This window comes from Ptychodera flava, chromosome 7, assembly GCF_041260155.1.
Source record: "Ptychodera flava strain L36383 chromosome 7, AS_Pfla_20210202, whole genome shotgun sequence".
In the NCBI taxonomy this organism is placed as follows: domain Eukaryota; kingdom Metazoa; phylum Hemichordata; class Enteropneusta; family Ptychoderidae; genus Ptychodera; species Ptychodera flava.
In genome coordinates this window covers 37,788,988-37,812,138 of record NC_091934.1, presented here as the reverse complement: position 1 = coordinate 37,812,138, position 23,151 = coordinate 37,788,988, and the positions used below count along the sequence as shown (strand labels likewise).

Here is a 23,151-nt window from a genome sequence, read left to right as displayed (position 1 = left end):
TTTATTAACCTTTCACCACTATGGTTGCCCCAAATCTATTGATATCAATGGTGAGTGCAGACCTCTTTACAGAGAATTGGGATGATCAAGTTTAGAGAAGGCCTCTGTATTGCACTATGCTCCATGTAGATTAAATGATACCGATAAAATGATCTACTGCATCACTATCATACTGTGTAATCCCAATGGAATAATTTATTTACATTTTTACAGTAGAATGCGCCTCAGGACAGACCTTTGAACTCTCATGGTTTTACAATACTGTTTGGTCTACCACTCACGGTGGCTCATTTTGAAGCTCATGGAGTAACTACCATAATATTTCACTGGCTTACTTTTGTGAAAATCAAGAATTTCATTTTTCCCCATAGAGTTAATATTGGGGTGGCAGCCATTTTGGATTTCAAGAGTCGGTAAATATTGGGTCATTTGTTTCTTCACTGCCAAATTTTGCACAGTGAACCCTGATTTTTATTCTTTATTCTGAAAGTGAATGATTTCAAGTTTTCTAACAGAAAGTTTGAGCAAAGGTTTAAGCCTTTCGATTTCAAGATCCATACTACCTTCACTGACAGAATTGCATATTGTGAGGTTAACTGAGTGTCAAGTGAGTTAAATTTGCCAAGTGCACATCAAAGCTGGTCATCAGAGAAGTTTACTCAAACCACCATTCTTACGAGTTTGACATGGTTTAAATATCCATGCTTTGAGTTTCTATTAAAAGTACACTAACCAGTGTAAATACAACAATATTTTCAAGTATACACCAACTTGTGTAAAACACAAACGCCTAGCATACACTAATCCCAGACAACACAAAAATATTTTCCATATACTGACCTGTATACAATACAAACCTACAAAACTTTTTATAGTATGCTAACTTGTGAAAGTACAAAAATATTTATCTGTACTTATCTGTGTGTGAATCATATAATAATTTTATAGTACCCTTACCTGTGTAAAATCTGGATCAGCATCATCTCTGATACTGCCATCACTGATATCAGCTGCATCATCAAGGCCCTCTAGGAGAGCAAAGTTTGGTTTCTCTGTGTCTGTTAGCTTGCGTATGTAAATGGTTTCATCAGTGTACTCTTTTCTTTCTTTTTCTTCTTTGCTGATACGCTGTGATATACACTCTTCACAAATCTCTGAGGGTTTTGACAATGCAAAAAGGGGATAAGTTTTATGATGTCATCTCCCTTCTGATTGGTTTACAGTCATTAAGGTAGAATGTGCCTTGAAATCAAAATACTTAAACTTTTGCTCAAACTTTCCTTAATGAAACTTTAAACCATCCTCTTTCAAAATCAAGAATAAAAATTTGGGGGGGGGGGGGGGGGGGGGGGGGAGGGGGGGGGGCACTGTGCTAATTTGGTACTATGCAGACAAATTACCTTAGATGTACTGATATTTTAAATTCAAGATAGTCCCATCCCTGTGTTAACTCTGTGAAGAAAAAATTAATTTTGATTTTCACAAAAATATGCCTGTGAAAAGTTTAGTTATACCATGAGCTTCAAAATGAACCCTCATGAATGGTAGACCAGAAAAACATTCTCAAAGTTCGAGAGTAAGGATACCTGTCCCCGAAACCCCATTCTACCTCAATGTTAAAAGAAATAATGTTTGTACCTGGTGTACATCTGAAAGTTTTTGTTTTGCCATCGTCTTCAGTGACCCTTGTAATCTCTATAGCACAGTCATATGCAAAGAGCAGCCGAAGGGCATTCCATTCTTGTGGCCATACATACGATACCCTGTCCCAAACAGAGAAAAACATTGTTATTATTTGCTGCCATATGACTGGTTTAACATAATCTTCACTCAATATTGGTGACATGTTCATACCATAAGGCTGGTTACTCACAACATACTGGTGTTCAAGAAGCTCACATAGGCAGTAGGGTACTGTCCAAGACATGTAGGGCTGGGTTCCATACTGAAGCATACAATGATAGTTGGCAAACTACCAACTGTTAACGTCTGAGAAACGTAATTTTTTAAACGTACAATTTTGACCATTTTTCAGATTTTGTTGCTCATTTACATAAGAGTCGTCATATCAGCTTGGATTTAACACATTAAAATTGCTTTACAATTGCATTCTGGGACTTTGCATTAGACTTTAAAATTCAAGGACTTTCAACAAGTGTACAAACCCTGCGTAATGTATACACCCATATTTTATCAATAAATGCAATTTCAGACGTTCATATATCTGCTAAATGTTCTGTATTTACACTTTATATACAGGTTCACAATCTCTGGGTACTGTCATGTTCATACACTTTGTTTGTGTACACACAATTTTTCACACTTTTCACACTCTCTGTAAACATATTTTACACAACAGAACATTACACATATCAAAATGTGCACTGGTACACTCACATGTCCATACTCTTGTCATCAAGCAGATCTGGATGAAATAGAAGTTTACGATGAGAACACAGAAGCAGCTCATTGTTGATTTGCGTCACCTGCGGATTTCTGAGCGGCTGTTTGATGAACTTCCTCCACGCCTCAAGGAAGTAACTCGTCACAACATAAAGGTGATTTACGTCCTGTTGGAATGAAAAATCAGCGAACATATTCAATGATTAAACCGGCTTTCTTTTAATTCCAATAGGCTAATTTAACAAATCTACATTAAGCCATTCCTAGATAGCTACTTATTAAATTTTAAAGTTTTTGGGCTTGTGGTATCAGAGGCAGAGGAGAAGATATTTTCACTTAAACAATTACAAAATAAGCCTCTGAGAATATCGTTATCATTTGAACCAACCTAAGTCTAATCATTCTTTGAGACTTGTCCACCAAATATGAATGTTTTCTGACCAGTGATTTAAATTGAGAAGTTGATGGATGACAGATGACAATAGACAACCAACCTATCTGACAAGCCCCGAATCACTGACATCGGAGCTAGCAAAAGTCAAACATTACAAACACTATGCAGGAGCATAAATGGTGTGTTTGCAGGATTATAAGAAAATAAATCTCCTACCTTTTTAACCCACGTTGGTCGATTCCTATCATGGTAAAGCTGTGATAAAGCTGCCTTCTGTTCCAATGCTATCCTTTTATTTAATTCACTACTCTCTTCATCTGCCTTGTCAGTCATCTACAAGGAACAACAGATATAGCATGCATAGAAAAAATATGAATATCTGTAACAAGTTTGTTATCAAGCATTTTTCTGATGGTCGGATTTCTACAGTGATGGCACTATTGGAGCTTGGATCTTTATGCAGGGGCTATACACTCAAAGTCACTTAAAATCCAAGGACTTTGGACGACTATTTCACAATTTTCAAGGAGCTTTAGAGGTCCAAAATACATTTTCAAGATATCATTTTTACAATATATTGTTTATAAAAACATATTTTACATATTTTTATGATTTCATGACCGATCATCTCGTCATATTTGAAAATTCTGGGCAATTTACCAATTTATAGGACTTCCTTTCGTTTTTTAAGGACTTTTCCAGGACTTCCAGAAGGCTTTAAAATTCAAGGATTTTCCAGGATTTTCCAGGAGCATACAGACCCTTTAAAGTAAATAACCTGATTGGCCACAGTGATAGCTGTTTCCTCTGTTTAGTACACTGACTGGTAAAACTGACCGCGAGAATTCAGTTATGTGTACAACACAAAGCAATGTTGAAGAGAAACAGAAAGATTCAAACGACAACCAACAAGAGAGAGTTATTTTTAACCCTTCGAGCGCTGCAAATTTTTCCCACCAAAATTATAGTGTGCAAAATTTCACAATTTTGTGAGATTTTCTGTAAATTTTTCGTCAATTTTGGACTAAATGAACATAACATTTTATTGGCTTCAGATTTTTAACAAAATTTTAGCAAAATTTAGAAAAAAGTTGACGACAAAAATTGACTTGGTACTCATAGGGTTAAACTAGTGTATGTTATATGTGGATTCAAAATGAAACTCTTTAGAGTAAGCAAAACCTGGATTCAGTCTGTCAAACATCATGATATTCATATGTTTCATATATTTTCCAAATCAAGTTAAACGTGTTCCTTTGAGGGGGAGACTTCGCTAGAAGAGAGCCCTCTAAGGAATTAATTATGCTAAGCTAAGGGGTCTGGTTACGTCAAACCTTACCAACATCTCTTACTGAGGACAGGCCTTCATGATGGTCGTGACTTGCAAGTTATAGGCGGGATATTTCGGGGATAGAGTCTGCCCAACGTTATAGATATACTGTTCTAAATATTTTTACATTTGAATCTAACAGAATACTGTCGAATCTATGTGCATCATCATATTGACTGAAAGACAATATATCATATATATGTAAAAAGCCCCTGTAGCTGTAACTCTTAAAATTTCTTGACCTGAAAAAGGCTTTCTATTTTCTCTGGTTTTCATTAAATTCTACAAATGTAAAGGATATTGTCTTCTACTACTGAAAAATTGGACAAGTAAATTTAAATTTGAACCATTATTTTGATTTCCTACCATTTTTAAAAACTGGTAATATTACAAAGAAAACAAAGCATATGATGTCCCAGTGGAAGAACTATGATTATATTGGACTACTCTGTTGTTTCTGTGAAGATTCCAATGCATATGTGCATGACGAACAGTGTTTTTGCTTTATTTGTATGAGGGCGCCATTTTTTGTTTGGGCAAACATTTATTATTTATCTTGCTCAAAATTGCACATGCAGTCCCAGTTGACAGTTTATTATCCTTGTATAAACACCCCTCAATGAGTACATTCCCACCAACTTGTTTTAGTTTGGAAGTAAAATCACAAAAATAATGCTAAAAGATACAGCTTTTGGGCCTTTAATCTGTTTTTACATGTATGTTGAAAATATCTACTGCTTTTTGACAATTGCAAGTCAAAAAGCAGAATGGCTTCAGTTACTAAAGAAAAGGTCTTATTCTTTGACATGTGTTGTTTACCTCACATGATGAACAAGGCTGGATGTTGGATGAAAATTCCGGAGAATCTGGAAAATAATGCCGGAGTCTGTGCCAAACTTCTTCTGATACAAGACGTCTGCAACTGTCGTCTGTGCTTAAGTACCCTGTTAAATCAAAAGAACAAAAATTTCTCAACTATGAAATGTTTGGAATTTTTGAATAAATTTGGTGAGTCCACACCAGAGTGTATCACTCTACTATTATTAAAACATTGAAGGCACTGGTTTATTGAAAATTTTGTATATTTTCAAGTAACCTCTTTTTAGGTAAAGTCACTCAAAATCAGCACGAAAACTACAATACCAAAACAATCACTGTGACAGATAGTTTCACTATCAGGTAAGTCAGTAAAAAAATCACCATGTTCATAAATGTCCTTGCAGGACAGGCACATACCATGAGGGCAAAGTATATCTTCATTAAAATCCCAATCTTCATCAATAGACTCTTCATCAACACTGCCTTTACCACTATCTTGGGATGGTTTAGACTCTGCTAGCAAAAGGGAAAAAAAAAGAGACAAAACTGATATTGAAAATTTTACAATTTTTCGTCATACAGTTAAGTAACTTCTAAATGGAATTCTAACTCACACAGTATGGCACCCAGTCACTTATTGAAGACATTACATTGAAAACACTCTGGCTAAATCCCCACCTTTAAAAAAAAAGGACCATATCCTGCAATTCAGGTAGAACGCACCTCGGGGACAGATAGTCAGACTCTCAAATTTCTACAATTCTTTTTTCATCTACCACTTGAGGGGGCTTATTGGAGAAAGTGCTCTTGGAGAAAAAACTTTCACTGGCTTAGTTGTTCGAAAATCCAAAATTTAACTTTTCCTCCATAAAGTTAACACAGGAATGATGGTCATTTTGAATTTCAAATATTGCAAAATTTTGGAAAAAAATTGACTGGGTATATTATATAAAGGTGAAAAAAATTGACTTTGACACTCAAAGGGTTAAAGTTTATGAGAAAACTTTCTCAAAATACAATGAACAATGTGTCTTAGAACATCTAAACATATGTGAGCTTACAATAACCAACAGAAAAAATAATAAATAAAAAGAAATATACAAACAACTCCACCAAAACTAACAGTTCCTGACCTTTGCAGGCCTTCTGGAACTAAATTTGGCATTACACAAAATTACTTCATTAAAGTTTTTAAATGTGGATAGTGATTACATTAGATATGAAAAGGTATTTCAGGATGTTCACCTGTTGTTTTAGGAATGTCTTCTGTGTCTTTGTCTTCCATACTACCATTTGCATTGCTGTTTTCTGCATTGTTGTTTTCCAGTTTACTCAGGACAAGTCGTCTCCAGGAACGAAACGAACACTTGCCGATCCAGAAACCACTGAAAATTAATGCAAACAAAAGTAAGATTAATTCAGGCTTATAAACATCAACACGTTAACACTATGAGTATCATATTTGCGTTGTACATCGTCCAATGTCACAAGCTGCAGATTGCTGTAAAATTCCCGAGGCCTTTCTCACAAAAATCTGCAATCAATATGCCATTAAAAAACCTATGTGACGTTAGTGTATTAAACCTCTCCACAAATTACCCAACATTTATCAATATATGAAATTAAAAATGGCCGTAATCCTTATGTTAACTCTGAGGGGAAAATAACATTTTAGAATTTTGAAAAACTAAGATGGTGAAAACTTTTCTGACTCAAAGAGCTTAAAAACAAACACCCACAAGTGGTAGATCAGAACACAAATGTAGAAGTTTGAGAGTCCAAATATCTGTCCCTGAGGCGCATTCTACCTTAAACAATGGCAAAGTCTCCCTCAATCCCAGCCAAGACAAGAGTTACAAATGTGTACCATAGTTGCAAGAGAAGTCAAAAACAGAAGCTTTCATTTCTGTGGCAATAGTTGAACACAGTTTATGTTTCCTCAAAGATATTGTGACATATGTAACAACATCCTTTCCTATTAAGGTGTCTACACCAACATATTCTAGTTTACAGAATAAGATATTTGGCAAATATTGCCATTACCTCTCAATCTTATTTTTGGTTAAGTTATTGATAGCTTTGTAGTCTTCAGCCACTCTCATCTTGGTCCTCAACAACCGACATCTTTCCACCACGCACCGCTTGCACAGGGAGTCGCCCCTGATCCGAGGTTCCCCTCCATAATTGGTGAAAATGATGTCCGCCTGCAGAAAGTAACAAGGTGTAGTATGGTTATCATTGGTACATGGCTTTGTTCATATGAAACTCCAACTACTGAGTAAGTACCATATTCAAAAGTAACACGAAATATAAAGAAACTTTCAACAAATGTCACTGTTTGATATTTTCAACCCTGTTTGGCTATGCTGGAACTCAATATTTCCCTTTCTTATACTGACAGTAGTCCCGGAAATACAATACTTGGATCATGAAATGAGATAGATTACTGTTTTGACTTCAAAACTGGTGCATAAAATTTCCATGAAAGTTATTGGCTGAGATATTTTCTGGGACTAAAACTCAAAATTAAAGATATAAATGTATTTTGTTGGTAGCATTAACACTTTGAGTGTCATAGTCAACTTTTGTCACCTTTATAAATTGTACCCCAGTCAAATTTTTTCAGATTTTTGCCAAAATTTTGATGAAAACCTGTATCCAACGAAATGTGATGTCCATTTGGTCAAAAAAAATTAAAAAATTACACAAAAATTCATAAAAAGTGTTAAAATGTTGCACTAAAATTTTGGTAGGAAAAATTACAGCACTCAAAGGGTTAACCCTTTCGCCCTCATTTCACAATGGAGAGGTCCAACTTTCTTACAGTAAACAATAGGGTTGTACCATGAGTTGGGGTGAAAAAGTTGACACCCTTCAAACTTCCTTTTTCAATGACATGTTTGCAGCATGAAAAGCGGGATTTTTACTTTTCATCAATACGTACGCAAATTATCATTTAAAAACTTGTTATCATTGCAACATTATATTTACAGAATTGCAAAAATTGATAAAAATCATCAATGTTGTTTCATTTTATCTTGACTCCTATCTTCCTAGTATTGACATTCCCTCTGTAGAGAACTCCCACTACAAGATAGGAATTAAGCCGCTAAAAGTGAATCAATTATGAAATCACATAGCTTCCACATGCTTTCAATTTTTTCTGATCTCAAATTATTCAAACAAATCATAAACCCAATACTTACTGCTTGTAAACTGACCAATTTGGCATCATTGACTTTGTCAGGGTCCAAGCTGCCATGGATACAGAGTAGTCTGGCATTGTCAACTTTTGGACAAACAGTGTTGCTATCGGCTAGCCATTTCTTCAGCCAGTCAACTGTCAACCATTCTGCATTGACGTAATCACCTGTATGAAGTTAATACGGGTAAATATTTTAAGAGCTCTGCCCACTGTTACAGGTTTGTTACTAAATATAGTAAAACTTGCCTAAACTGAACCCTATAGGGCCTGAGAAAATAGTTCTGTTTGGAAAGGTGTTCGGTTTATTGTTTCAGTCCTTTTAACACAGTTCTATTGGAATGGGACTGAGAAAAGGGTTCAGTTTAGACAGGTTTCCAGTTTAGACAGAGTTTGGTTTAGACAGGTTTCACTGTATAGCTGTGCGACAATGGACACTGCTGCTTGAAATGCGGACAAATTTTATTAATGTTGCATACATGGCTGTTTTTGCAGCTTGTACTCTGAATTGTGAATTTGCCTTTTAGTATTCATTGTTACACCACAAGTCACCTACTGAGATGTATTTTCGTCATTCTTGCATGCATAATTTTCAAAAGCGTAATCTTAAACTGCGGACAAATGTTTATTTTTGCATAATAATGACAGAACAATGAGCTCAATTGTGAACAGCCCTGTAGTTAAAACAGGGCTTGACAATTTTTTTTCCCAGTTCACTTGTCCGTCGGACAAGTGGATTTTCAATTTCACTTGTCCTCACAAAAATTTTACTTGTCCTCCATTTGTAATAATCAGGACCAAAATACTTGCAGCGAATTCCGTAGCCGCTTTCAGGGCTTTATTATTTTGGTAATTTTCGCCGATATTGACGTCGATTTTTCTCAAAAGTTCACATTGAAGTAGCCCTGCGTACGGTCTGTGTCAATTTTAGTGTGTTCCCGGCGTTATATACGGCCTCCACCACAAGAGGCCGTATAACGCCTGGAACACAAGACCTGTACGCAGGGCTAACATTGAAGGTACATATCCTCATACATCAGCTTCCCGTGTTTGGCAAACATAAATGCCGTCGTAAAAAAGATTGGTTAGTCGCTGGTCGTCGTCAATCGGTTAACGCATTGCGAATGCATGCGATCAGGGTGTTGGCAAGTGAAACCGTATCGGGCTCAGCGGGACCCACAAAATTTCCACAATCATTGTCCCCGTCACGATCTCATGTGCCAAACAGTCCAAATGCCGTTGACTAAACTCGCGAGACCTTATCAATTCAACGCGAAACATGTCTCATCTGTCAAGAAAAGCATTTTGCTTTCCAAGTGGTTTGGCAATGATGGTATTTAAGACACGACGTACAGAACATTTTGGAACCATAATATTTCAACCAAGGCCACTGTGCTTTCCATTTCGGCAGATAAAATCTATGGCGATTTTCCTCATCATAACGCTTATGTTTAGATCTTTTGTCAGAAACATCGTTCTAATCATATCACATCAAGTCGTCGATTGTCAGACGATCCCACTCAGGCTGGCCCTCGTAGCGCCGTCGTAAATCATCACAACGTCGTTTCTCAGAGTTACACAATGCCCATCGTCGTAAACCACATACCTCTTTACGGCAACAACTTTGCTTGATTTTTGTGTAGGTCTGCGGAGCGGAAATTACGCTCTGGCTGGCGAAAATGCACAATGCCTTGTTTGCGTTAGTGGAAATATTACCGTAAAATACATGTTCGTCTACCTCGCGAGGCCGCATAAATGGTTTGAAGTACTGCACGGTCGATCGCCGATAAGCAATATGATTGGGTTTTGCAATTTTTTACCTAATTTTGTTGGGAGGAGCAGTCAGCATACAACAAAGAACTGCTGTTTACGCCAAATTTTTTTGATTGGATGATGAAACAATTTAATGTCGATCATCGAAAAATTGCAACATTGTGTGAGTCGGCAAGTGAATCTCAGAAGAACGTCACAGCTGTTTCTAAAGAGTCAGTGATTGACATTTATTTTGTGTGAACGACAACCCAAATCGGGCGACAGATGCACAAACCACAACTTTAGGTTCGCGTTGATCGCGTTGTATACTTGTCCGGCGGGCGACCAGATTTTATTTTTTACTTGCCCGAACGTAAATTTCACTTGTCCCGGGCGTCGGGCGATAGGAATTGTCAAGCCCTGGTTAAAATATACTTCTGGTAATACATGCCTTGACACATAATCTTTCAACTTTTGCTCAAACTTTCCTCACCTACATTCAACCATTACTTTCACAATCAAGAATAAAATTCCAGGGTCACTCTTTTGAATATTGCAAGGAGAATCAGGTTTGATATTTACCTTCCCTGGGCATAAGCTGACTGTACAGATGTCTGATTTCATTGTGCCTTGCCTTACCACTCAGTACATTGATTTCCTGCAAATAAATGAGTCAGTTAATGTCAGCGAAGAAATTAAGGAGAAAGAGCAGAGCAGAGCTAAAAACGTCTCTCACCGAAACAATAGCATTTCTGTTCCTAAGTTATCACCAAACTTGGTGAGGTGAGGCCCTTTATTGAGATTCTCAGCAATAATAGACCAACTATGTAATTCAGTGTGTTGGTGTATTATTCATGTGCGAAACAGCAGCGTAAAAATGTACATACAATTAGTTCATACAGAACTTTTGTGAATTTCGTACACAATGCAATTTTGTCTTTACAGCTCAAAAAAAAACCCCACTATTCCCATTATTTCATAGCTAGATCTATAAAAACAGCTCATTTTATGAGGATTTTTTCATTGATATTAATTTTACATGGATCTACATAAGAATTTACTACTGAACATCCTTCCATACACAATATGATGATGGAGTCTCCTTTACTACAGATGAAATGTGCCCTGAAATAGAAAGTTTTAAACTTTTGCTTCAGCTTTTCTCTAGGTAACTTTAAACCACACTTATTTGTGAGCAAGAATAAAAATCAGGGGTCACCTACAAAGTTTGGCATTCAGGCAAATAACCTGAAATCTACCAATTTTTGAAATTTAAAATGGCTGCCTATACCATGTGTTAACTTTAAGAGGAAAATCACATTTGATTTTCACAAAACAAGATAGCAAACTTCATGTATCCAAAGACAAGAGGCAGATCAGAAAAGTCATGTAAAACTTTGAATGTTCAAAATACTTCTTAGATGCAGTCAACCTTAACACAGGTAAAGAACTAAGAGAGATAGTTGATATTCTCTGGAAGCCACATTTATTCTATGACCTTATGACCTTCACCGTTGCGCATATTGTTTGCCATGGCGATGACCCCTTACCCTCATCTGGGTCATTTCCTTGACCCAATCTTCAAATATCTCATTGTCTCTTACAACAAGCTGCCGTAGTTCCCCTGATATCTGTACATCTTCATCCATTGCAGGTATGTTACCATTTGGTACTGTCAAAGAAAAGCAAAGTTTCCAAAGGGAAAAATCTGAATATGTTTGTGTATGATGCAAGAGTAGTTCAAGTTGAGGTAAAAGAGATTTACAGGTCAATCATTTAAAATCAGTAGAAAAAAATCAGATGATCTTTGCGACATGCTGTATTGTTACATTAAAGGGACATAAGCTGTAACTTGTGGCAAGTTTTTCAATACTCTGCTTCTGTATATCTACATGTATTACCGTGTCTGACCCTAATCCGTTTGTCATGCTGAAATTTCAAGTATTCTTTTGTCAACACAGCTTGTATGTGTGTAGTGATCATTGTTTATTGTTTACAAATGAATTCTAGTCCGGACTTGAATACAATTTTCAACAATAACACTGTAGATTATACTCATATAGGTTGTGTTGATATGCTAAATACTTGGCTTTAAATTACAGTTTAGGGACTCAATGCAGAAATTGTAGGGAAACCACAAAACAAAAGTTCAGAAAAAATAGCCAAAAGATACAGCTTATGGAGCTTTAACTACCACAACTGGTTGTATGTATGCTTTTGGGAATCTCTAGTGGTCAGGTGTGTTAACCTTTTGACCATCATGGTTCGGCCCAAACCAATTGTTATCAATAGTGACTGTGGACCTATATACAGGGAATTAGGGGTGAACAGGTTAAAAGATGACACATGGAACCTATTTTGCCTTGCAAGTTTGAACCAACTCAATCTGGAAATGACATATGAAAAGTGAGGAAAATGGTAGATGTTTTTGAAAGGAAACAGACTTCTTTTTTCAAATGACTGTTTAAAAAATTTGCTTGTCTTTGATAAACCTACTGACTGTGGTTCATTTCTGATCTTACCCTGCTCTGGTTGCCTTATGTTGTACACCAACATGTAGGCATTTCTGGACGCATGGAATCCCTTAAGTAACTTGGGTTTCTTGGGAGGTTTTGGTCCACCATCTGAAATTGTGAAAGAAAATCACTTTATTGCGCGCCGAGTTTTCTAACATAATTAGGCCATTTACACATTCATTATGGCAGCTATGGGATTTCAATACATTATCCACTGTACATAATACATTCAAAATTCAATTTCAAAAATATACCAGGTAACTCCTGTCAAAAACATTTTTAATCTTCTGCAGTTGACTGCAGAAGTATGTTGGTGAAAATTGACATATGTTTCAGGTCAAGGTCAACAATATAAAGTGATAGAATACCAATGGTTTTACACAGAGTTTGCAGTCTAAAGAATTAGCACGTTACCTTCAATATCTTCTTCACTTCCCAATTTCAAGTTCTTGCCTCCCATTTTCTCAATTTCCTCGTCATTAAATTTGTACCATGTACCACTGTCCTTGTCCTTGATGTGGGCAATGTAATGTCCGGAGTACGCACTGGGACCTCTATGGATCAAGACAGCTGTCAGGTCATACAGTACTTCCACATCTATGGAAAGTGAGAATATCAATTACACATCACTTTAAATAGTCCATACCACCCCTCCTTGTCACAATACAATGGAATAATCTCATTGTTTTCAAAGAGATGATGGCTATTCCACACAAGTTAATGGGTTACAATTTATTTCACTTGAAAAGGGGAAAGGATCATCCATCATTACGAGCCATCTTTCTCCAAAAGGTTTACAGCGTTCACAATTGCACAACTGCATTAAGTTGGTAGTACGCTCAATATTTGAAAACTTGCACATCAAACTATCGTCCAAAAGTTCCAATTCACTTGATTAGTGGTCCCTTCAATGTCCATCAAAGTCCGAATACAGATGTTTATTTTTCAATCATCAAAAACACTCTTACTACAGGCAGATGTTTTAACCCTTTTACCACCATGGTTTGTCTCAAATCCATTGTTTTCTATGGTAAAGTTGGACCTGTATACAGGGAACTGGGGGTGAAAGGGTTTAACTGTAAATTTTAATTTCTTTTGAGATTTCATGAGCACAAATGCAACCTTCCATAAAAGTCAACTTGGTCAACTTAAAAGATTGAACTGGCCCATACAGGTACCATTTTTAGCACAATAGAATGAGTCTGCAACAATAAAAAGATGTCAGTATACAAATGTATGAGTCAAGCTGCGAGTTGTAACGATACACCCACCACATGGCGCCAATTGACAAACGTAAACATATCAGCTGTGTGTGACAACACTCTCATTTCTTTGACACAATCAGACAACAATGATAGATCACCTTGTTCTACACAATAGAACATCTGCCGTCACTATCAATCAGCGTATCACTGATGTCAACTCTGTGAAGACTTAACTTTTCAGATAAACAGAAATAAACTGATACTGATAAATCCTGGTTAAATTTAATCTTGCTGAACACCTGTTTTCAGCCAGTGACACTTTAAAATATTACAAATTCAAGTTCATAGTATCATAATTTATTAATAACTGTTATTTTGATGTTGTAAAATAGGCATATTCAGAGCACTGATTTTATCAAATATTGATAAAACATAAAAATAACTGGAACTAGGGGAATATCAAGCTGCAGGTTTTCGGAACATTGGTATCACACTCAGCTATTAAAATTTTCATACAAAATATTTTGATTTTTATACACCTGAATTTTCCTCTTAATCTATTCATTTTACCTACATACATATTGATGTACACATTGAAGAAGCTTAAAAACACAGAGCCAAGGCTAAGCTGTAGTACAATTCAACATTATCCTAGAGGGTATGTTCTATTTCTTAACCATTAAAGGAACCCTCTCAGACAAGTGCTGATTTTCATAGTAATAGGCTCAGGATGTGCAAGGTATTTTCTTTTTAACAGATTTTATTGTACATCAATTTTGATAATCCCACATGATAGGAAGGGCTATGGATAATACCTGTATACCAGTCTGTGTAAACTTTAACTATTCCATGGTCCTCATCAGTAGAGTTGAACTATTTTTTTCTTTTCTACTTACATGTATCACAACACCAAAACAATTTTTCTGGGTATGGCTATGAATAATAGTTATTATACTAGTCTGTATTAACTACCCTGATTTCCATGGTTCACATAAGTAACTTATCAAAACTACTATTAAAAAAATTTCCAGGCTGTGTATAATTGTATGCACATCCAAATGCATATCTCGCTGGAGAAATAAAATCTAGTTGTTACATTCAACCATACATTTGTGAACTTTTAACTCCTTGGGAGGAAGATATTTTAGCTTTCATCCCTATTCAACTGTATTAGGTCCAACCACACTTTATTAAAGAATAGGGCTGTACCACAATGCGCTGGTAAAGGGGGTTTACAGTTTTCTCCACCTACCTTTGTTGACCAAGTAAGGTGTAATGTCCAGCACTTCTGGAAACTGTATGTAGGTATTGAGTTTCTTCTTGTGACCAGTTTGTCTACATTATCAAAATTTTCAATATCAAAAAAGAGATATCTGAACAGTGATTTCACCAAAAGCGACAAAGAAAATAGAAAACTTTAAATCATTCAATAAATCTTTATTATCCAAATTTGGGCAGTCAACATTGTGGTAGTGTCATACATATGTACACATTTTCTCTGACAAGGTACTGACATGAAACATAATGTGAAAGTTACCGGTACCTTAAGATAATTATACCCGAGTTACCTTGTCATTTATACTGGCGCTGGTATTCTCCTTGGAATATAAAAGCAGCTACATAAATTTGAGGACGCCAACGACAATATTACTGCAATGTAATTCCAACACCATTTACCTTATCATTCTAAAACTTAAACACACCAACAATGGTAAGTACACTACTTACCTGTCAAATATGAACCTAAGTAATTGTAAATTGAGTACAGTCGGCAGTTTGTGTAGCTGAATTCTCCTGGACGCATTTTGCTTTGAGTTGCACCTTTCACAGAGATACTGGTTAGCGCCCTCTAGCTTTTCCTCCTGTAAGAATTCCTGCAGACACTCGCTGAGTTGTTTATGGCCCTGGATATTCAAATCCAACTCGTAGAATTTAGACTGCCGTTGTGATATACCTCCACAGTTATTGCACCTGCACAAAGTAAATTCAAGATATTCATTATACTGGTGCACTTAAAGCCCCAATAGCGGCGAATTTTTAGACTTTACTTTCATGATTTTGTTTCAAACCAAAGTTGGTTCGTGTAAATGTGCTAACTGAAGGGCATGTACAGAAGTATCACTGCTCACTGATTATAACCATGCCTACATGGCTTTAACAGGTGAAATAATAAACGGGTGCCGCACTCATGAAATGTCTCCCCCTCAGAAAAGTACTAAAAATACAGTATATCCTGTACATACCCATTGTGATCATAAAAGAAACAAGCATGATGCCATTTACTTGAATGCATGACACATGATGGCCAGCATTTTGTTGTAGTAATCTTTACTTTCTCTGTCACATGATTAGTTTTTGAAAATGGCGGGAAATCTATAATAACATTAAAACGTTCAAATTTGCATGCCACTTTCGACATTAAGACAGTGATATACACTTTTTCAGTCTTTAATGGGTCTGATTCAAAGAAAACTGGGAAACGAGGGATATTTTGAGATTGGTTTAATACACATTTGCAGCTATTGGGGCTTTAAACAACATAACACCTTTACAAACTCCATGAACAGCTCATGCATGGGTATATTGATCAGTGCATTGGTTACATACAAAACTTATTACCCTGTGCTGACTGTTCTCATACAATATTGTAGGAGGGGTGAGTCCTGTTTTTGTCCTAGCTTCTCAGTTGGAGAAATAAGATTCTCCTTCTTGAAGTCATACATCAGAAATTGTACTAGTATTCCTCTATAATTTTATAAGAACTCCTTCACTGTACAAAATCAACCATATATGTTACTCAGACTATATATAAACAGTAAGTTTTGATTACTACATGTACCCTTACTGTATTCTTATGAAATGAACTCACCTCATTATAATAGTATTGATTTATGCCAAGTGTATCAATGAGAATTGTTTCATGATGCAAATCTGACGATAATGACTCCCAGTCAATGTTGAATATTTATATACCTTGGCTTGTGAACTATACGAATTCCCTAACTTTAGCAATGACTATGAACAGGTACAAATCAAGTGAAATGACACAAAATGTCAGAGACTAATAAACGTATTTCACCAGAAATCATACTTTTTCTAATCCCTTTTCACATATTAACCACAAACTCACTTTGTAACATAGGCGTACTCTCCACTGAATTGCTGTTGTATGACATTCCTGACACAGACATTAGGCTGCTCCTGAAGCATCTCTTCCAGCAAAGACATCAATAGTTTACTGAACTCCTGGGCATCCTGTGATATGAACATAAAATACATGAAATTGACAGAGTCAAAATGGTGAGGAACTGTAACCTTTCAAAATCTAGCTTTGATAATCTTATTTGATTTGAATGGCATGGCTGACACCACACCTTAGAAAACCGGGATGAAATGTGTTGAATTTCACCATGGTCTCTCTAGAGCCTAGGACCATGGTTTCATAAGTGCTGCTTGTGACTAATGATGAGTCCTTTGAAGATATCATGCTATTTTTAAGGTAGTATGCTTCGCAAAAGTGAAAAATATTTTTGCTCAAACATTTCTCAATGAAACTTTCAAACATTCTCTCACCAAATCAAGAATAAATAAATAACGCAGCTCAATATGGACCAGACATATGGGTATTTCAGTCATGCTATGATATGATAAGACTTCAACAGTGATCACTGATTTCGTCAAAAGAAGCCATCTACCTCACCTGTTGGAGTGCAGCATCTAGTCCTAGACAGTCTATGAAAGCTGATGGGTCTATGTACCTTAAATGAAGAGAAATATCAAATGAAATGGATCAGACACTTATCTTTTGAAAATTAACATTCCTACGCTGGATTAAGGTCATCTATGCCTTTTCTTAGCATGATGGTGAACATCATTATCATCTTGTGTGGACAAGAAATTTTCCTTAAGGTATTATGCGCCTTGAAAGTGAAAAATTTAAACTTTTGCTCAAACTTTTCTCAAGAGAGAAAAAACTCACCTTCTTTTACTGTGTTCGAGCAATGCAAACAAGAGTTGAAGATGACCACAGACAGTACTTGGTGCAAGGTCTTCGTCTTCTAGACTCATCTTTGGCACAGATTTTTGAGGAGAACTTGATGGAATATTTCCTTGGCTGGTGGGTACTTTTTAATGAAAGAATATTAACAAAAGAAATGGAAAAAAGATTCGTAAGATTTACAACAATTTTCACTTTACAAACTTAACAATTTTTTCTGAGTTTATAATTCTGGATGTAAGATTTTCCAAAATCAAACAGTGGAAAGAGACATAAACTGTAGGATCAATACAAATATGATATGTGAAGTTAAAATTTTAGTGCCAGAGTTCATGATGGAAATAATAATTGTCACCACAGATACTTGACAAACCTATTACACATAACCTACACTATATCATATAATTTTCAACAGCAACAATTGGAATTGTTAGTTCTTTAACAATGTTAACACTGTTATCCCTTACATTACACCAATTTTATGAATTTTCTCTTATTTTTTGACAATGTTGGACCTAGTGGAGATCATTTGATTGGATGAAGCTTTTCATCAAAATTCTGGCAAAAATCTGAAAAAAATTGACAGGGGTATATTTTATATATATATATAAAAGCAACAAAAGTTGACTTTGGCGCTCAAAGGGTTAACACGCTTCTGTGTTTTAATGCTCTGAACCCTGACCCAGGTGACCTATGACATCACAGAGGAATTTACCCCAGAACAAGGTGCAAAGGTTACTACATTTAGTTAAACCTACCATCACCAGATCCAGCCAATCTCGGTTCACACACACCACCCTCTTTGGTACTGTTCTCATCTGTTCTATCAACAACCATCTGTTCTTCACTGAGTGAAACACTGTTTTGTGTCCTCAATGCTGCGGGGACATCTGGTGGATTTTTCAAAGCCAGGTCTGACTTATGTAGAGAGATTGCTTGTGTTTTGCAGGGAGATTTTGCTATAGACAGAAAAATAATTCATTATTTTCCATGTACTTTAGAATAAGCATGAATCTTTATCAGTGATTTTCAGAAACAATGAAATTTTTCAGGGCTCCTCCTATTGAATATATTTAGAAAACAAAAAAAGCTCCACTGTGTATTTTACATGAAAATCATATATTCATTCATGTCCTGCCATCTAATTGACAAAAAGTGATTCCAAGAGCAATATTAAATTACTTTGTTTGGTGAGTTTCAGACAAGGAGATCCTTTTTTAAAAAACTTTGGTACAATAACTTGGAATAAAAAAGTATAAAATCACAATTATTGATAAAAGCTGTCATGTCTTTTTTCTATGAGCACTGTATCACGTACACTCTGATACGTGGCGTGTCACAGAGGCTTCAGTTCAACCCAAATAACTTCTACTATAGACGTCACAGAGACTGCAATGACAGAGTTTCATCCAGGATGGAATCCAGGAAAATTTACCCGGGATTTCGCCAGTTCATATGATGTTCTACTTGTGTCTCTAAGCTGTGACTGGCACCATTTCATGAGGGGCTGGTCCCCCCTTGACAAATTACAAAGGGGTGCCAACATGTCAACAGAGGGGGTATCCCCCATTCCCCTCTCTAGATAAAACACTACGATGATTGAGGCTTACCTTTGCTTCTGTCTCTGTCCAGTGGTGTCCATTTATACATTGTTTTCCTGAACTCTTCATTGTGAAACCATACCTTATCAGGGGATGACAAACCAATGAAACACTTCAATTGAGGTATTATTATATCAAGAATTATTTATGTGAAACGTTTTTTGAAGTTTGTCACAATACGACGAGAATACAAGCCAATTCAGGCATTACAATTGTACTTCTGCAAATTCAACAAAATTCAGGCTATGGTTCAAGGAAGTTTTGAAAACATGGAATGAAAACATTAACCTTAGCATGAGAATGTGCAGCAAAATCAATACAGTGTTGGGCTCTTTAATTTTAGATTATAGAAACAAAAAGAGCAATGAAATCAAATCAATCTCTCTCTCTCTCTCTCTCTCTCCCTCCCTCCCTCCCTCCCTCCCTCCCTCCCTCCTCTCTCTCTCTCTCTCTCTCTCTCTCTCTCTCTCTCTCTCTCTCTCTCTCTCTCTCTCTCTCTCTCTCTCTCTCTCTGAATTAATTCAGAAATTTCTCGGAAATTCCTTGAGCAAGCCCAAGACTAATACATGCAACTTGTCAACTTTTCTATCATCAAAGAACTCACTTTTGAGTCAGTGGGTGGATCAAATTGGCTTTGAGGTAACACTGCAACACACTGAACATTACATCAATATCAACATGTGATGCGACAGCATACAGATTACAAGAATAGAACACATACCTGTAGAAGGGTGTTCACGTAGCAAGTTGCTCCTAAGTTTTTCAGTCCAACAAATGAACCCTGTGAAAAGGTAAAACAAAGACAAATAAATTAGCTACGATACATAATCAGAACTTGAACTTGTGTTTTAAAAAGAATCTAGGAGCTATCTAGGAATCTAGGAGTAACTACAAAAACATCCAGTCTAACAAAGCAGGACGATCATTTGGATTATCCCTTTATGTTCTAACATTACCATATATGAGCTGTATATACTGAAATCAGCTAAAATGGCAGGTTTGCAAAAAACTTGAAAATGGTGTATTAAATAATGAAAACGAGTGTCAAATTTGTTCACTGCAGGCCTGTTCTCAGATTCAGCCAAATTTGAAATGTTTCACAGCGGTACTGTTCAGAAGTATACTGAGATATTCCCGTCTCAGGAAACCAAACAACTTACGTCAACTCTCCTCTCCGTATTGGGATCTTCTATTTCATGCCAGCTATCATCGTCAATTTCACCCAGCCATAAACTTTCCCCAAGACCCATAAGACAATTTGGATTGCCTTTACAATTACGCCTGCAACAAAGACAAAACCAGATCAAATTAGCATTTTCTGTCAAAAAAATAATAATGGTAGATTAAAGTATTTAGTTATGGAATCTGTTTCGTAGATTACTGATTCACAATTTTTCAACCCTTTCACAACAAAAGTTTGGTACCACCCAACTGGTTTCTGTGGCAGAGTTGGACCTTTACATTGTGAAATGGTGGTGAAAGTGTTTCACACTACATACAAAATTTTCTTAGGTCTTCATACTCATTTGTGTGGTTGGGACATGAGACAATGACAGTGAAGACCTAAGAGAAATTGTCAGTGGATCGGAGGATTCATGAAACTTGAGTAACATCTTATATTTTGTACTTGAAGTTATTGGTGTTTTTATTATTTATAACTCCGCTTTTTCGCATTGAGCACTGTATTTTCCAATGAGGACATCTGTACACAAACATGGAGTAAAAAATCTAAAAATAGCTGCTATACAGGAGACTTTAGGTCATTCAACCCTATATATCTAATCTACATGTGCATGTATAGTGACACACATGTGATATTTACTACTTCTGACAGAAATTCAGACAAAAAATTGTCTGTGTACAATGTACACTAATATTACTCCTGCTTGTGGTTGTATCCTTTGGCATGCGCATGTAATTGTAACCCTATCATTATTGTTTGGCCAAACTCATTATTACCAGAAGTGATTGTGGAGCTGTTTACTGGGAATTGGGGTGAACAGGTTAGTTTCATAAAGAACATTGGTGGTATCGAATACCATTTCCACGACTCCTGTAAGATTTATTTCCCAGAATCTTGTAAACATTTTCGGGCAAATATTTATTTTTGCATATTAATAATGAAACTCTGACGTCATGACAAATCAGCTTGTTATGAGTGCATCAATCATGCTACAAGAAGAAACATTGCTTTGTTTATCACAGAAGTCGACCAACATGATGGCGGCACTTAACACTGATATATGACATGAAGTCTTCTATTTACATGACTTTGTTCAAGGGCACCATGCCTACGTGTATTCCTTGCCATGATTTGATCATACTGCTACATCGCATGATTGTGACACTGACATGGACGTACACTGGTACAGAGTACGTCCATGTGGGCACGGTATATTCCAGCAAGTTATTTTTCAAGTTTAGAAGTCAACATCGGGATGTGGAATTTGCTAATTGTAGCTTATATAGTTTGTAATATTTAAATATATATTATTGTGCATATCATGTGAACTAAACTGAACTTTAGCAAACAGCGACAATACCTGGTTGATCACAACGGCACAAGTCCACGACTTCGTTTTCGCTAAGAGTGACAGTTAGTTATGAGACTTACCGACATGAACCAGGTTTACACGGTTTAAGTTTGACTTTGTATGCTATTTCCATGTACTCCAGAGTCACTTCTTCCGGGGTCGTCGTCTCTATCCACTTCCATGCTGCTTTGTTTTGTTGATACTTCGGAGGCATGCCAAAGACGTTCTGAGTTATGACGTGATGACGGCGACAGACAAATATCAGCTGGCGAAAATTTTATAACCGTACAAATAACAACGTTTCTGAAGATAGCTTAAAGAGTTACAAATAAATCGCTAAATATGATAAATAGGTTTACTGCATGCGAAAACTTTCAATCGTAATCAAGAAATTTTAGATGCTCTCGCCTCTGGCGGTATCATAGGGTCAGGTCCGCCATTTTGTTTCTTCCCGCCAGTTTTATTCAGCGTTGAATTTTCAGTTTATGCATTCAACCACAAGTATTTGTCGGAAAGCACCTAGAGAATTCTATACCGCTCACCGATAAATAATTTGCAAACATTCTATCTGATTTCGATATTGCAGTGGGGATATGAAACTAGTACCACCTCCATTAATCAATGGCAGACTACAGATTCGTATATTGTACGCTTCGCGGAGCATACTTCGAAAGGAACAGGGCAGGGCTGCATCAATTTTCAAAATTTAGTTGCACTCACAAAGAATGCACAACGGAGTGTGTATTTTTTAATTAAAGGAGAGTAGAGGGAATCCAGAGTAGGGGTATAATTTTCCCTACGGAAGTGAATTAAAGGTCATCAATAGTGTACCGCGGAAACCAAATCAAGGCACCGTAAACCAAATGGGAGAAATCTATTGGGAGACCACACATGTACGTGTTCAAGCTTAATGTATTTATTTTGATACAGCCGATTATTAAGACTATCTCTATTATGAAAAAATTCCGATCACAATAGTTGGTCCTAGAGGTGAAATTGTTTGAAAATGTTTATATTCGAATTCATGGACATAACTTTGACTTTAAAAATGCAAATGGAGTTGATCCAGGTGGCTGAAATTCATATTTTGCGTAAGCGACAAAATTAATCCTCTTTCCCAAAAACGATATCAACACAATTGAAATTTGGCATTACGAAAACAAGGCGATTGTGAACTTTTTCTGAACTATGATAAACCCATTGTCAAATTTGATGATGAACATAGCATTGTTTTCAAAATACGCCAATGTATGTTAAAGTGTGCAAACCTATTCTGTCAAATGTAGTCTTCGTGTCTGCAGAAAATTTCATGATCGGGGTGAAGGGGTCATTTTTCTCCCATTTGGTCTCGCGTGCCTTTCTGAACCATGGTTGGTTTATGGTGAAACGAACGATGAT

The 23,151-nt window shown here is 36.4% G+C and overlaps 1 protein-coding gene across 2 annotated transcripts in view; it reads right to left on the bottom strand.

Annotated features, from left to right (window-relative positions):
• LOC139137461 (ubiquitin carboxyl-terminal hydrolase 48-like) overlaps positions 1 to 22,222 on the bottom strand; it is a 28,365-nt gene extending 6,143 nt beyond the window's left edge. Inside the window, exons 1-23 of one of the 2 annotated variants that reach the window (XM_070705578.1) lie at positions 21,834 to 22,222; positions 20,380 to 20,500; positions 19,941 to 20,000; positions 19,229 to 19,301; positions 18,377 to 18,577; positions 17,601 to 17,745; positions 17,322 to 17,379; positions 16,752 to 16,876; positions 15,350 to 15,592; positions 14,874 to 14,956; positions 12,831 to 13,013; positions 12,423 to 12,524; positions 11,451 to 11,572; positions 10,483 to 10,558; positions 8,153 to 8,316; positions 6,990 to 7,150; positions 6,192 to 6,331; positions 5,364 to 5,459; positions 4,947 to 5,071; positions 3,014 to 3,130; positions 2,398 to 2,570; positions 1,639 to 1,763; positions 958 to 1,154 (exon numbers count right to left, since the gene is read on the bottom strand). In XM_070705578.1, coding sequence (XP_070561679.1) covers positions 958 to 1,154; positions 1,639 to 1,763; positions 2,398 to 2,570; positions 3,014 to 3,130; positions 4,947 to 5,071; positions 5,364 to 5,459; positions 6,192 to 6,331; positions 6,990 to 7,150; positions 8,153 to 8,316; positions 10,483 to 10,558; positions 11,451 to 11,572; positions 12,423 to 12,524; positions 12,831 to 13,013; positions 14,874 to 14,956; positions 15,350 to 15,592; positions 16,752 to 16,876; positions 17,322 to 17,379; positions 17,601 to 17,745; positions 18,377 to 18,577; positions 19,229 to 19,301; positions 19,941 to 20,000; positions 20,380 to 20,500; positions 21,834 to 21,967 — 3,024 coding nt within the window. In that variant the 5' untranslated portion in view covers positions 21,968 to 22,222. Of the gene's footprint in view, positions 1 to 957; positions 1,155 to 1,638; positions 1,764 to 2,397; positions 2,571 to 3,013; positions 3,131 to 4,946; positions 5,072 to 5,363; positions 5,463 to 6,191; positions 6,332 to 6,989; positions 7,151 to 8,152; positions 8,317 to 10,482; positions 10,559 to 11,450; positions 11,573 to 12,422; positions 12,525 to 12,830; positions 13,014 to 14,873; positions 14,957 to 15,349; positions 15,593 to 16,751; positions 16,877 to 17,321; positions 17,380 to 17,600; positions 17,746 to 18,376; positions 18,578 to 19,228; positions 19,302 to 19,940; positions 20,001 to 20,379; positions 20,501 to 21,833 lie in introns of both variants that reach the window. The other variant, XM_070705576.1, reaches the window with a different exon arrangement.
• Between the last annotated feature and the right edge of the window lie 929 nt (positions 22,223 to 23,151).